At 42.3% G+C, this 14742-nt stretch overlaps 1 protein-coding gene across 1 annotated transcript in view; it reads left to right on the plus strand.

Moving 5' to 3' along the window:
* The window catches only part of ANO2 (anoctamin 2), a 1660301-nt gene that overhangs the window by 184189 nt on the left and 1461370 nt on the right, over positions 1 to 14742 (plus strand). The window contains exon 2 of the mRNA XM_086939055.1: positions 5274 to 5455. Within this exon, the coding sequence (XP_086795181.1) occupies positions 5274 to 5455 (182 nt within the window). The remainder of the gene's footprint in view (positions 1 to 5273; positions 5456 to 14742) is intronic.

Below are 14742 nucleotides of genomic sequence, written 5' to 3' on the forward strand. Positions count from 1 at the left end.
GTTCACTTGGTGCTCCGCACCTTTAAATATTAATAATATTATTAACACTCGTTTTTTGTGTACTGTCATTGGCAGCATGGCAAGAGCAATGTGTGGTGCAAGCTGCAATGACCTCCTGGCAAGTGCCCTGGCACTTATTTGTTTACAAATTAAGCACTACACAGCCACATAATAACATCGATCTGATCCCACGTTAAATCAGGGTCAGTTGCCATCGCCCTCCTAAACTCCTTGTCATATTCTTTCCACCCCACGCCCCCTTATTCATCATGCACCAAGCACACCTGTCCTGGTAGCAGGCCATTTGGACGCCTAAGCCAGAGAAACTTGCTGCCATAACAACCTGATAATTGGAGAAACCTTTGATCCAGTTGACCCAAGTCTCTTTTACCCTTTTTTTTATGGCCTTTTGTATGGCCAGTCGCCACATTCCCTGGAGTGCGCACACTCTTTGCACCTTTTAACTTCCTCCCTATCAGGTTTGTCCAGGAGAATGGATAGGTTAGGCATCTATTAGCTCACGAGCCTAAGCACTTCTGAGGGTTGAGCCTATATGTTGGTAGCAGGAACACATGCTTTGCCGCACCAAATTCCATTTCAGGAGAATATACGCAGAAAATACGCAAGTTGGGAGGGACACAGGCAAGGACTAGCACGAGATACCAACACAGAATACCCCTTCAGTTTTTCCATCAGAGGTCCCCCCCTCATTTAAATTCCACAAGGATGTGTGCTCTGGAATTGAAGGCATCTTACAAGGTTGTATTTATGAATAACATTCCCCACCTGGTGAGCAAGGCAGCGTTGGCCCTAAGCCGTTATCCACAAGCAGGCTGCTGTCCCAAATCAGGGGGAAGGAATGGGTTAAAGAACTAAAGTCTACCATGTATTCAGAACAGTTGTCATTTCCATTATTCAAGATATGGCAGTTATCTGGTGATGCAGCTGCAATTCACTCTGACCTTGGGGCCGGTATTAGCCTCTCTATTCTGGCCTACACTTAGTTCGGTTTGGGCAAATTCTCCTGTTGTAGGGAGCGGCAAGGAGCTAGGGGTAACCAACAAAGGTTTTGCTTCCAGCATGGGTAAAGATGAGGAGCTGGGCCAAGTGCTGCTACTAAGCACCATGCATAATCTATAGGTCACGTTGTATTCCAGCACACGTCTTTATCACAGTTACTATTAGGTTCTCCTTCCTCTACTCCTCCACAACAGCAAATATATTGTAAATTGTACCTTCCATGAGTTGATCGTGTATCTTTAACTTGTGCTTCCTCATAGATCTACAATTAATCAGAGAGAGGGGGAGCATGTGAAAAAGGGTGCATGCTAAGTAGTCCTTTTGCCACCCCCTTGCAAGGATGGCAGGCAGGGGTCACACGGAGGAACAAGCTATTAGCTGCCAGTCTTTTGAACATATAACCAACATGAAAGTTGGAAGGAGGCTGCTGAGTTGCCCTAGCATTGTTTGCCTCGTTAGGGGCCACTGATGGATAATTTAAGGGTAAGGTTTGAATTCTTAGTTGTGTTTGGATACTTTGACAGGTTGCCCTTACCCATGCAACACGGCGATATAATTGTAATTTTGTGGGTGGTGAACTAGGTGGTACCTTATAGACACTAATTAGATCGTGCAGTCCCCTCATTGTAGAACATTGGAATTTTCAACTTTCATCAAGGTAGCCATTATTAGCAGGAAGGTATTGAACCAGGGAGAGCCAGGGGTTGTGGGGTCGTCCACAACAGTAGTAATCATGGTGACTGCCAGGTTGCCCTTTCCCATGCAACACGGCGATAAAGTTGTAATTTTGGGGGTAGGGAACTAGGTGGTACCTTATAAGAAACTATTTAGATCTTGCAGTCCCTTCATTGCAGAACATTAGAATTGTCAACATACATCAAAGAAGCCATTACTAGCAGGAAGGTATTGAACCAGGGAGAGTCTAGGGTTGTGGGGCCTTCCACACTGTAGTAATTGTAGGGACTGCCAGGACACATGTTTTCCTATACACACATCTCTAGACAGGACTGCCGCCCTCCTTCCCCCTTGAGCAAAAGAAAGTAAAACACTTCATGGGTTGGCATGCTTTGCAGGCGCTCGTGGCCAGCTCGCACATGTGGGGTTTCCGCTGAGTTTGGGGGCAGGTTAGCATGCTTCACCTTATTATCTTGTAAGGAAACCATGTACCTAGGTCACACACATCAGGCAGAGGTGCCCAATGGAGGCATGAGGGGGAATGCGCAGGACACAGCACAGGTTAGATGCCGGCATACTGTGGATGTACTACAGCGCATGGCAAAGTAAACCTGGACTGATTCACGGGCGGGTGTGGTGGTGTTGGCCCCTACCTCATTTCACAAGTTTACCCCCTGTTGGGTCTTTCTAACGATCATTTCAATGGGATTTAAGTTTACAGCCTCTCTGGCTTCAGCCATATTGTGAGTAGGTTACCTATGGACTTTAATAAAGGGCTGCAACAGCCTTCTAAGGCTATAGTACAGCATCTAGTTTACCAGTATGATTTGTACCATCATTAGCAACAGCTGCGGCTCACAGGGGTAGCAGTATAGCTTTCTTCTATTTCGCCCAGGTTTAGGGCTGGCAATGTCATCCACTTTGCAACCAGAAACGGAATAGGCAAAGACATAGTGATACACGTAAGGTTATGGGCTACACACGAATAGGCACTTTCTTGGTGCTGGGGGTGGGAGTGTGCCAGTCCAAAGAAGGAGCAGGTTGCCTGGTTGGGCTGATAGGGATTGGAGGGAGCATTAATACTGACAACCACAAGAGCACATTTTGCAGCTTTGTTAAGGTTAAAATGATTAATTAATGACATGTTACCAATGGCGTCAGTAAGGTGAATTTTCCATTGGGAGTGGTCAGCGCACACCCAACTACATGGTTGGTGGTTAGCCGGTTTTCAGGCCTTTTAGATTTGTGTTTTTAGATAAGGCATGTCCAATTAGGGATTAAGATGCCTGAAGTCGGCCCTGCGATACATGTTCCCAGGCAGGTGAGCGGCAGAACTGAAAGGGGCTTGGGTTCGACCTCTGGTAACAGGTTCAGATCCGGGTAGGTCCACTTAGTATCTCGTCCTTCTGAGGTCGATGAAACAAATACCATTAAGCTGATTAACAATAACATGGGCAATTCTCCCGCACTTTAGCCTTGGCTGGCAGCAATGCAGGCTGTGGAAGTTGTCATCCAACGAGTGTGCTATGGGCCAAACCTTGGGGAATCCCCTGGGTTAAGCAAAAGTAGGCTACTAAGTAGTGAAGGACACTTGGCATTCCCCGTACTCAAGAATGGGCAGGTATCTATCATTGTGTTACCCTGCGGTCCACACAATACTGTCTGCTCCCTGGTATAGTAATAGAAGTTTGGGAGGGCAAGGCATCACCTGGGGTGGTGACTGGCAGAATGTGAGGGACACACTCTGACAAGTGCTGTACACAAATAATTGTATGAGAGGAGTGAAGGCAGGCTTGTTAACTTTTACCTCCACCCGCTTGGGCATATCTGGCCAGGAGGGGCTTGTCAATGCTATTGCTCCTCAGCCAGGCAAGGTTAAAAGGGAACCTACCCCGGACCAGTTGTTTTAGGTCATCCTGGGCACATACACATACACATGAATGTCTGGGCGAGGCAGGCCGGCCGTAAGCCACCGGGGAGGAGTGCTGTAATTGGGCAGGCACTGGAACAGCTTCATTAGAAGCAGGGGCCCAGGCAGGGGGGGGGGGGGCGATCGCCCTTCTCACCACTGGGGTATGACGGGTGGGAGGCAATGATTTGACTTTCCAGGGTTGGAGGGTCCTGCGGCTAGAATTTAATTCCCCTGAGTGTAAGTTATGCATCCATCCCTGGACAGAAGGGCTTTGGGTTTTTTCAGGCTAAAAGTTCACAGGGAGTTGAAAAAGGAGGGGGGCACCGGTCCATGAGGGGCAGGCTGGCCTCAGGTCCAGTATGGGCATGGACTTCTTTTTGCTGATCCTGGGAGAGGCCCGGGAATAAGCAGGATGTAAAGATGTCTACCTTGGTGGGGGGCCCTGGTTGTGATGGTGGCCACCTCCAGAGCTGTGGAGGTGTTACAGGGTGATCCAGAGTCTGCAAGGTACAGAAGGGACTATACTGTAGCAGCACAACAAGGGTGCTAAGCCAAGGATACCCAGGGATGTCTTAGCGTGTCCCCTGGAAGAACTACGACGTCCCGTTATGCCTACGGCGGTTGTGGGTCTGAGCAACCGGGGGCTGCCTGGAACGCTCCACCCACCTTTTGGGGGGCATGAGCAAGGGAGTGGACTAGCGGTCCACTGATGGGAGGGGTAGCCCATTCCAATGATTGGTAATCACTGATTGGCAATGGCCATGGTGCAATTTGGCTCATCAGGCGGGCAGGCAGCATAGGCGCTGGCCTGCCCTGGGATCGCCCGTAAGATAACCCAGCATGTTGGCATATTGGTTATGCAAATAAATCTGCAGCAAAATTCTCCACTAAGAAGGTGTTGTGTGGTTTATTTGTGTATGTTGCTGTATGAGAACAGATGAATTTTGCCGACATTGGCACTATGAAATACACTCCCAAGTAAGCGGGGTCAGGAGGCATACTTGAGTTAGCATGATCACCCACACCACATCACGTAGGGGAGCCATTACATTCTAACTAGTGGCCATAAATATGCTACTTTGGTAATTATTAAGGTGTGTTTGCTCAGAATTTAAATGAAATTGAGATTTCAAATTGTACACAACGTTTGCATTTGGTATCTCTGGCCATCTCCTAGAAGCCTCCACTATTGCAAAGGGAAAAATGTTGATTTTTTGATGCATATATAAGTCCTTTCTCACCAATGTGCATGGACTTAAACGTGTTTCATGCTTTGTGAGTTAGAAATGAACTACCGAGCCTAAGTTCCATCGTTTCCAGCTATAAACTGGATTTATGGAGAGAAAAACACTTGTGAATTGCCCATAAAGGTTCACGAAAGACATTGACTTTGATAGAAAATGGATTTTTGCTGTTGCAAATTAAAATAGTTTATAATCATGTCTCCTGTTTCTGAGAAAAAGTGACAATGTTAACGTGAAATACAGTGCAAAGGTAAATCAATAAAACTAAGGCCTGTAGCAAGTCTCGTTTCATGAAACAAACACGATTTTTATGCATTTCTGACTTAATAATAATTTTGTAATTGTTTTTATACCTTTTCTAATTTGACCTGTTATGTAAATAACAATGGGCTTATATTCCATGTATTGGTGTTTCCTTCTAGATATTCCATTAACCTCCTCACGTGCCTCCTTTGGACTGCAGTCGGGAGTAGACGCAAAAGGACCTTCCTCTGCCCCCCAACAGAAGTACTTGACTGTCACACAGTACCTGCCTGCTGCACACTTAGGGACAGTCAATGGGGCCTTCGAATCCTCCGGATGCCTTGATGGGCATAATAATTCGGTGAGTAAGAGATAGGCGTTCTTTACTTTAGTTTAGAGTATTATTTGAGTTCGTATTTAAGAAATACAAGGAAAATACTTAATAAAATGTATTTTTTCATATAGTCTTCACATGGTAAATTTGCGTTTTTAAGTAACACAGATTACATATCTTATTATTATCCACTTTTAAAGGTAGTTGAATAATTGTCCTCAGACATATAGATGGCTCGGTGGGCTATATTGTTGAACTCATGACCTGTAAATTAGCATATCGCTAGCAGTGTTCAACTCAATTCGCCATCCTGAAATGAACTCTTACTGTACATTACTGCAACTTCCTCTACAGTTTCCATATAAGGAATAGAGGCACTGGTATCTCTTGTTTTTGAGACCGTATTTTCTCAATGCCTACCTGATGATCTTCTGGAAATGAGTTAGATGGTCTCCATTCAGTTCTTTTTTTAAATGCATTATGAGTTAAATAAACTGAACAATATCAATATACATCAGCATCCTTCCAGTAGTTACCGCACAACTTCACATAGTTTATACAGTTACAGCAATATTCGATTTCTCTGTGGGACCTTACCATCATACGCCACGTGAAAGAAAATAATTATTAAGAAAACTATTATGAAAGATTTTGTGAAAAAAGGAATAGAGTCCCACCATACAATTCACAATTTATAAGAGGGTGATGAAGAAAGAGGAGCATTTGTATTGCGTTTCATTCTATTTGTCTAACCAATATGCTTGTAATAGGGCCCAGATGTCTTTCGGGCAGGCGATAGGTGGAAAACATGAGGCATCACTGGAATATACACAATTCTTCATTCATCCTTTTACAGAAGGAAGAGGTCTCCCACCCCATCTTATATCAATTCTTCTCTCCGCGAGAAAGACAAATTACTATGAATTTCTGAGAGCTTTAGGGCAACATCTTTAAGATAACCCAGTAGTGCCACAAGGAGAGATAGGGTAAGTTGAGTCATTATCAAATGGGACAAAGTGTCGGATATATTTTCTCAAATTGTGGTTGCAGGAGTACATGCCCATGCTAGGAGAAGTACTCTGCTACAACTATGACATGTTGGATCAACAGCTGGTCCAATTGCGTTTATACCTGCAGGACAGTAACATAACATAACGTGTATTTGTAAAGCGCACGTTCACCAGCAGGTCTCTTGGTGCAGAATAACAGTTGTATATTGTTATCCCAAACTTAGCAATGTTTAAGAGAGAAACCAAGTTATTTCTAATGAGTAAGTTCTTTCCATAATCACCTCTATAGGCGCTAATTCTTCAACTCAGAGACGTTTAAAATGGTCCACTGATTGGAGAACATGGAAGACAAAGGAAAAGACACGTGAAACAAACATTAGAGGCACTTTGAACATTCCAATTATAGCTATTATCTCACCTACCTCAGAACACTGCTTCATTCTTTATGACCTTGTAATCGATGTCAAACCTTTATGATAGAATTATTGACTAAAACAGTCTAATGTAATCTCGTGCTTGTAACTGTGAAGCGCTCTGATACCGAAGGGTCTTGTTCGCGCTATAGAAAACTGTACAATAAATAAATAAAATCCAACTCAATGGTACTCATTTTATCGACCTCAGATGGATGAAAGGCTGAGTGGCCCAGCCGGGATTTAAACCTGTTACCATGAGGTCGAATACGGGCCCCTGCAATGGACGCATTAGACCATTGAGCAACCAGAGCAGCTACATCTTGTGTAGAGATAATATCTCCACATATCAGCTAATATTGTTATACCTCTGCATCGTTCCCATTTCATTCCAGCATGTGGTTTCAGTGTTAATGATATGTCAGTTGTCGCATTGTATAGCTTTGTTTAAAGGGCTTGTGGAGACATAGTGGAATATATTACTGTAAAGGCAGGTAGAGTAGGTGGCATGGCTGGAAAGCTCAGAAATTGTTCCTCCTATATGTGTTTGAGCCGATAACAAAGGAAAATATGAATTGGTGTGTTACCGTCATTCTTCTTAGAACTTTCTAAATGATGAATTGTCCATCAACAAAAAGGTCACCCAATGTGTTAACCCTTTCGATGCTTATGACGAGCTCAGCTCGTCATGATGCACAGTTGAGCTGTGCTGATGACGAGCTGAGCTCGTCATGAATAAAGTAATAAAGCAATTTCCAGCACACAGCGGGAAAACGCCTAGCAGCCAAGGTGTTATGTCCCAACCTATCAGTTAACCTTGAGCCATGGCTTCATATGAAAGTGAAAGACGGGGGTTATTGGTCACAGAGAGCAGAGGTGAGAAAAACATTTGCAAACCTGCCAAGGTTGACAACTTCTACCAGACATACACTGTACAAGTAACTACATCAGAGTGCAGATGTGGACATGCCACCCTTATTGATAGCAGTATTATTCAATAAGGTACCTTTGGCCATCTCACCCTCGATTCCATATGCTGAGAGCTTGATGTAAGGCATATCCAACGGAACATATACTAGGCTTGAGTAACACAATTCACTTTGGACCACAATATCAATATCAGTCCACAAAACCTTTGAAATGTTCACAAACCGCTCAACTTGTTTGTACCATTCCACAAGCTTCTCTCTTAATTTGGGGAATTCATTTGTAAATGATGCAAGGTCACTCTTACTGCAAGGTACATATATGTAACCTCCACTAGATACCTTCCATAAAGGAATCTTGTAGCTCTCTGTCTCCTCACCTCCAGGAGGAGGCGGCTCTCCCTTCATTCTCTTTGGAGTTGTTCTTTTTGACCATTTAACTTCCCACTTCTCTTATTCACTCCAAATTCGAATGCTGTGGATTAATTCCTGAATTTGCATCTTCATCCCTGGTATTCTCATATGTTCTATGTCCTAATCACTAAAGGCGAATCAGTGGCTCTTCTGTAAAGCATTTGCCTACTCCAAATCTACCTCTTATTTTGAAGGTGAATTCAGATAATTTGTCATGAGCTTGTCTTGCGTTCCTAGTAACATCCTTACTCATGAACAAAAGTTTGCTCTGCTGATAAGTTTCTATTTGATCCAATACAAGACAACCACTTATCATTTCACCCAATTCGAACTTCAATATTTCTACATCCACCAAGTTTACTTTCAAAGTGGACTGAAGAGTTCCTTGACTCACTTCAGTACTCCCACTCTCATTCAATGTAGTATTAAGAACTTTCAAAAGACTTTTAGTTCCTGGACATTAAGACCAGGATGTGCCTCACGGGCTTTAGATGCTATGTTTACTTTAGGTGTAGTACTATGCATATTTAAAGGTGTTTCCCAAGTAAGTGAACGCAAATCTGATAAACCCAGGATTGCCTTAAAAGTCCAAATCCAGGCTGATGCACGGATGGGTTAGCACTTGCACAACAAGGAGAGCTTGCATTAGTCTGACTTAATGGAACAAATTTTCCAACCCTCCGACGCATAGATGTAATTGCTTGTTGTTGAGAGGGGATAGTTGAGTTTTGAATTCTGTTTCCTTCTGAACCAGGTTTATATATAGAAACCACTGATCCAATAGTAACTGGAACTGTAAGTGCATCTGGAACTGTACAAACAGTGGAGGTTGCAGGAACATGTGTCCTCAAATTTCCACCAATCAAATTTTGATTCACTCTGTTCCTTATTCACAGGAAAAATCCCTAACATATTAGGGCTCATGTTTGCTGGTTCAGTAGCCAATTCAATATTCTCAACTGCAGCCTCGCTCCCACCTCCCTCTGTTCAAATCTCAATATACGGAGGTGGTTACTCGGACATTAATACGTCCAAAAGACTGTCACTAGTATCACTATCGCTGTTTTCTTCTTTCTCTCCAGACTCTCTTGTTTTATCCTTCTTTCTCTTTTCAGTCCCTCTTTTCACTTCTCCACTTTGCAATAATGGATGTAATCTCACTCCTTCTATCATGTCAGTTCTCAACCTTTTCTGCTCTGCATCCCAACTTACCTCTGCATAAGCATGTACTGCCTTTTTCAATCATTCCTGATATCTGTCTTTTTCTCTGGCATGAGTTGCATGTTCCCAAGCATTAAGCACTTGAAATTGTGTAGATCTAGGTTGTGGTTTCATTTCATATAGAATTCTCCTACAATTTTCAATGATTTTCAGAATAAATGTACCATAATGTAGAAACATCAGTGCACCTTCTTTCTCAATGATCTTATGCCATTGTTCTAAACAAATACATGTGTGTGTAACCTTACATTTATCACCACATAATGACCTGCAGTGTCAGGTGGGGCTTCTTCCCCCTTCTAAGAGGTATCTGAACATCTCCTCTAAACAGATCTCATACAACTTTAAAGCATTTGATTTTAATTGTTCCTTTCAACACACAATCAATGTTTTACTCAAAGGTCTCAACCCAAATCATCAACAAATACCAGCAAGGCACCTTGTGACATGGACAGCCAATAACAGTGCAGCTTTACACTAATAGACTTATCCCAGCGTGGCACACTATGATGGCAATCTCACTCCTCGCAGCAGCTCACCCTCCTTTTCAAATATTCATGAAAACACTCTTTTCAGCAACGCACTTGCAACTATATACAATGGAATAGCAACAAGTAACAATTATCTGCTTTAATAAAGAATCAACAGAAATCATTCCTGCATAAGTAACACAAACATGCATTCAAATGAAACCTTGTCCAGCGGGGAGTCACTCTGATCAGTGCAACTTTCTTCTGCGCAAAAGGTCCGTCACACTAATCATATCTCTCTTTCCCACTAAAAGGTAAATGTCCATATCTTAATTAAGCTTTCAATGACGCCTCTTGACAAACCCCACAAAACCTCAGCAAACAATTACAATAAAGTGTCCTCTAGATTTTTTATCATCATCCTGGGATCTTAGGCCAAGTCAGATCTGAGAACAACTTCTGCACAATAAGCCCTACACTCACATGATCATCTAAAACGTTATCACTCCATATCACAAAATCTCCGCAAGACAGCACACAATTGCCACAGACATAAGCCATTTACAAACAACTCTCTTGCTGTTACAAGTCATCCTTGAACCATTAGAACATCACCGCCACTGATTCTCTAAGACACCGTCCTTCCTCCTCAGACACTTCAGCCCTCTTGCTCTCCCACAAAATCTAAGGTGACCGCATCCACTCCAACTCCCTCCAAGGGAGATGACTGGAGGCTGAATCTGTCTTTGTGAGGGAGAGGAGCAGAAGCCTGAGTAGTAACAGCCATTGGGATCATAGTGCTAAGAGGAGGATATGCTATTTGAAAAAAATATTGATGTTTGCGTGTGTGCAGAAGTGTACTTGTATGTGTGTTTCTATTTGTACACACAAGCCTAGCTATGATTTTCTGTGAATTTGGTTGCATGCATGGCAAGTGTATGAGTGCTGTGTGTAGTGAAAAAGTGGTGGTAAATCTTGGCAGTTTACGGCCATCGATGCTCGAATACCCATTACACAACAGTGGTAAATGATAGCTCTGACATAATCTTGGTAATTCTTGGCAACTTGTAGTGACCCACGGCAAGTTGCTAGCCTCTAATAAAATGTTGGTTGTGGTACAATAGTGGTAATTCTTAGCAATGTGTGGACATTCATGGCAGGATACCTAGTGCCGTAATTGGTTGGAATCTGGCCCTCGCAAAATAGTAGTATTTCTTGACAACTTATAGGGATCAATTCAATGCTTTTTATCACTGGTAAAATGTTGACCCTGGAAAGATAATGGTAAGTTTTGGCAGTAAGTGGGCACCCATGACATGTTGCCCACCCCTGGCACAATTCTGCCACTGCATAATGAAAGTAAATCTTGGCAAATTATGACTAAACATGGTAAGATGGTGCACATCTTATAATATTGTCCTGACTATAATGTATTTCATGGCAGTATAGTGCTATTTCTTGACATAGTGAGCATAGTGAGGTAATCCTTTACAGAATTGGGTTTATTCTTGAAAAACTGTGTAAACATATTTTTGAATACACACTGCTATTATGATGTCCCCCGCATTATGGTGGTAGTTTATTAGATATTGAGTGAATTCTTGGCATGATCGTGCCAATCCTAGCATAATGCCAATCTTGACTTAATGATGGTACTTGCAGTGATTTGTTGGACTATCATGGAATGATGGTGCCAATGCACAAATGTAAACAGTTTTGAATAAATGAAAGCAATTTAAATTATTAATGGTAATGAAAGGTCAATCCTGGAGAGGTAGCTAATTAATCACACAATTGTCTCTTGGGTTCTGTGTTGAAGTGAGGTGTGGGGTTCTGTGAATATCGAGAGAATCCAAGTGGTCAAAAATCAATTTCTCCTGTGATTACTGCAGGTTTACCAATGCACCCCAGTGTTTTCGGTGGTGGCGGAGCTTGGAATACACTACTTAACTGATTTAGTTGCCCTTAGCCCCCTGCTGTGTTGGATTAAGATTTGGACTAGTAAGGATTTAAAAATTAACTGCTTGATTCTTTCAGATTGTTTGTAGCTCAACCTTGGGGCTAGAATCCCATGGATTGTGTACATAAAGACAGCATCTGCTTCCCTGGGTAGAGTGGACATCTTTTCTGATCCCTATTCCTTGTCCTTTCATGAACTGAAAAGTATCAAGTGTTTGCTCCTTGGGCAAACTTTGTTTACCTGCATATGCTTCCTAATGAACTTGTTTTATATGTCATATCTTGTTATTTAGGAGCTACATAAATTTCTAGACGGTTGAGATGTGACCGATTTTAGGATTATTATGAATGTATTGATCTTATGTTGATTTCTACTGCAAACACTGGATCTTAAATAGTGTCTTGTTGCATGCTTGGTAACATTTTATTTAGGGTGATTTTTAATACATTTATTGTACTCTTTTATGGTTGTTGCTGTAGACCAAATTAAGATTTTATGATTATAATTTTATTTATTTATTTATAAAGTTTTATACAGCGTGAACATGACCCGTAAAGGTATCAGGGGACTTTACAGGTGATCGAAGTAAGAGATAAGTAGTAGACAATAGAACAGTCTCATATATGAGCAAAGTACAATCAGAGAAAATTAATAAGCTGAGGAATCTCTGGTTCGAATCCATGAAAGACTGGCCATTGGTTTATCTTTGGACAAGAACTAGGTCTGAGGCTATAAACTCATTCTAGCATCTTCGAGGGTTAATATTGCTGTTTTAAAGGTCATTGTGCTTTGCCAAGGTCTCAGTGTCGAATGTTATCATCTGTAAAATAAAAGTCCACGCAATATTGTACTCAAAGGGCAGTTGGCAATGGGTTTTGTTAGTTGTATTTAATGAATGAAAATATCTTGCCTGATCATAGATGAAAGGAATCAGAGGTGTATACTTGACATTGTGGAATAAGCGTCATACGTCTCAAATAAACAAGCTGTTGCCTTATGTTAGCTGGCTCCAAGACTGGCAAGACAAAGAAACAAAATATTTCATGAAACCCCCTGGTGCTCAACAAGTAATACATGTTGCCAATACAAATAAAAGATTATGTTGTACAATGCACATTTGAACTCCATTTTATTACCAAACTCTGTGGGTTGGGAACCGACAAACATATTTGGGGTAGCTCAAGCTTTCTTGCAATACAAGCGTATTTGTGGCAATATGAGGCTGGTGTGAGTGCCAGATCTGCATTTGTAGCAAATGTAACAACAACAAGGTGATAGATGGAATGCTTAAATTAATCTCAGCCACTGCCAATTGCTGAGGCCACTTTTAAGTCCTTCTTTCCACTCACCAGGGCACCTCAGTTGGGCCCAGCCATATGCAAATCAGTCTTGAACCTGCTCCAATAGGAACCGCCCAGCCCAAAATGCCATTCCAGGTCTTCCCTGAAATGTAACACAAGTAACCCAGGACCAGTTTTGCCCTGATTAGGGCTCTTCAGTCAAGTGTAGCTTGGCTACAGTGGACCCACGTTTCGGCGTACAGTACCTGGCTGATAAGCCCTAATCAGGTCGAAAGTGGTCTTTGGTTGCTTGTGTATCGGTTCAGGGAAGACCAGGCGTGCAGCTTAGGCTGTTCTGTTCCCAATGGAACAGGGTCAATATTGACTTGCATATGGAAGGGTGTAACCTGAGGTGGGTGAAAAATTATGGACTGGAATGCAGCCGGAGTGATTGCCAGTGGATGAATTTAATTCAAGCAATCCATTCATCACCTTTTTGTTGTTGCAAGTCTGTATTTGTAGGCAATTAAATAGGCTGGGGAAGAGAGGCCTTTATTCCTCAGGCCCTGCACTTCTTAATGCTCCATGTTCATGCTTCAACATTAATCCATAATTTTTAAAGCATAGGTGCCATATTTAGTAATGATGAGGCAGCTAACAATGCTAATTCTACTAGCTAACACCAGATGCTGGATTTGCTGTGCATTGTGTTTCCCCTAGGATTTCTTTTTAAACTTTGAAATAGGTACTCGTCCTATGATGGTCCTTGCTTGAGTTTGTTGACCGAGCCCTGCAAAAGCTTCTCACATTTCTGTGCATTTAGGTATTTAGTTCCCAGTATAACACTGCTTTGCTGATACAATATTGTCTGATGCATTGTTGAGTGAGACAAGGCAAGCTATCCTAGCTTAGGCCAGATGTCTCAGGCTGCAGCCTGGCTCTGTGGCCCAGTTGAGGGATGAGTGTTAGAAAGTGGGTTGTTAGTTAGGCTGGATTTAAGTCCACCACAAAAAATATTATCACTATAGCTGTTTGGTCTAGTGATGATTTTAGTAATTTAAACCTGAACTCACCCCCTGGTAGATATGGCACAAAGCAGACAGACATCACAGAAGAACATGTTTAAAACATTTAGAAGTACTAAACCAGTTCAAGATTCAAAAACACAACAAAATAAAAATCCCAATGCATTACCCCAAAAAAGAGAAAAAAATACATAGACAACATGACACCAAAACAACAAATATCTATTGAGGTGAACCAGATATATACATTTTTAATGTTAGAAATAGTGCAAAGAAGCATAAAGGGCCAACCTGGTTCAGCTGGATGCGCTTGAACGGTACCTAGGCGAGATTTAAAGTCGACGGTGTTGGAGCAGATACAGAACCCAAGTTTAACCCGGTTGGAAGCTTTACCTTCGGACTTAAACTCTGAAATGGAAGTTAAAGTTCCTCATCAGGGCAAGGTAGCAGGCTGTGGATGAGATGGGTCCAGCCTCATGGAATTAATTAACCTCAGACAAGGCCCAGGTGAAGTTGGTGACTATAGGCTGGAAATCTCTGAGAAGGAGAAATTCAAAATGTGCGCAAAAAGTAGGTCCCTCAATGACGGATACTT

The sequence above is a fragment of the Lissotriton vulgaris genome, chromosome 1_1 (genome assembly GCF_964263255.1).
Source record: "Lissotriton vulgaris chromosome 1_1, aLisVul1.2, whole genome shotgun sequence".
NCBI classification, from domain to species: domain Eukaryota; kingdom Metazoa; phylum Chordata; class Amphibia; order Caudata; family Salamandridae; genus Lissotriton; species Lissotriton vulgaris.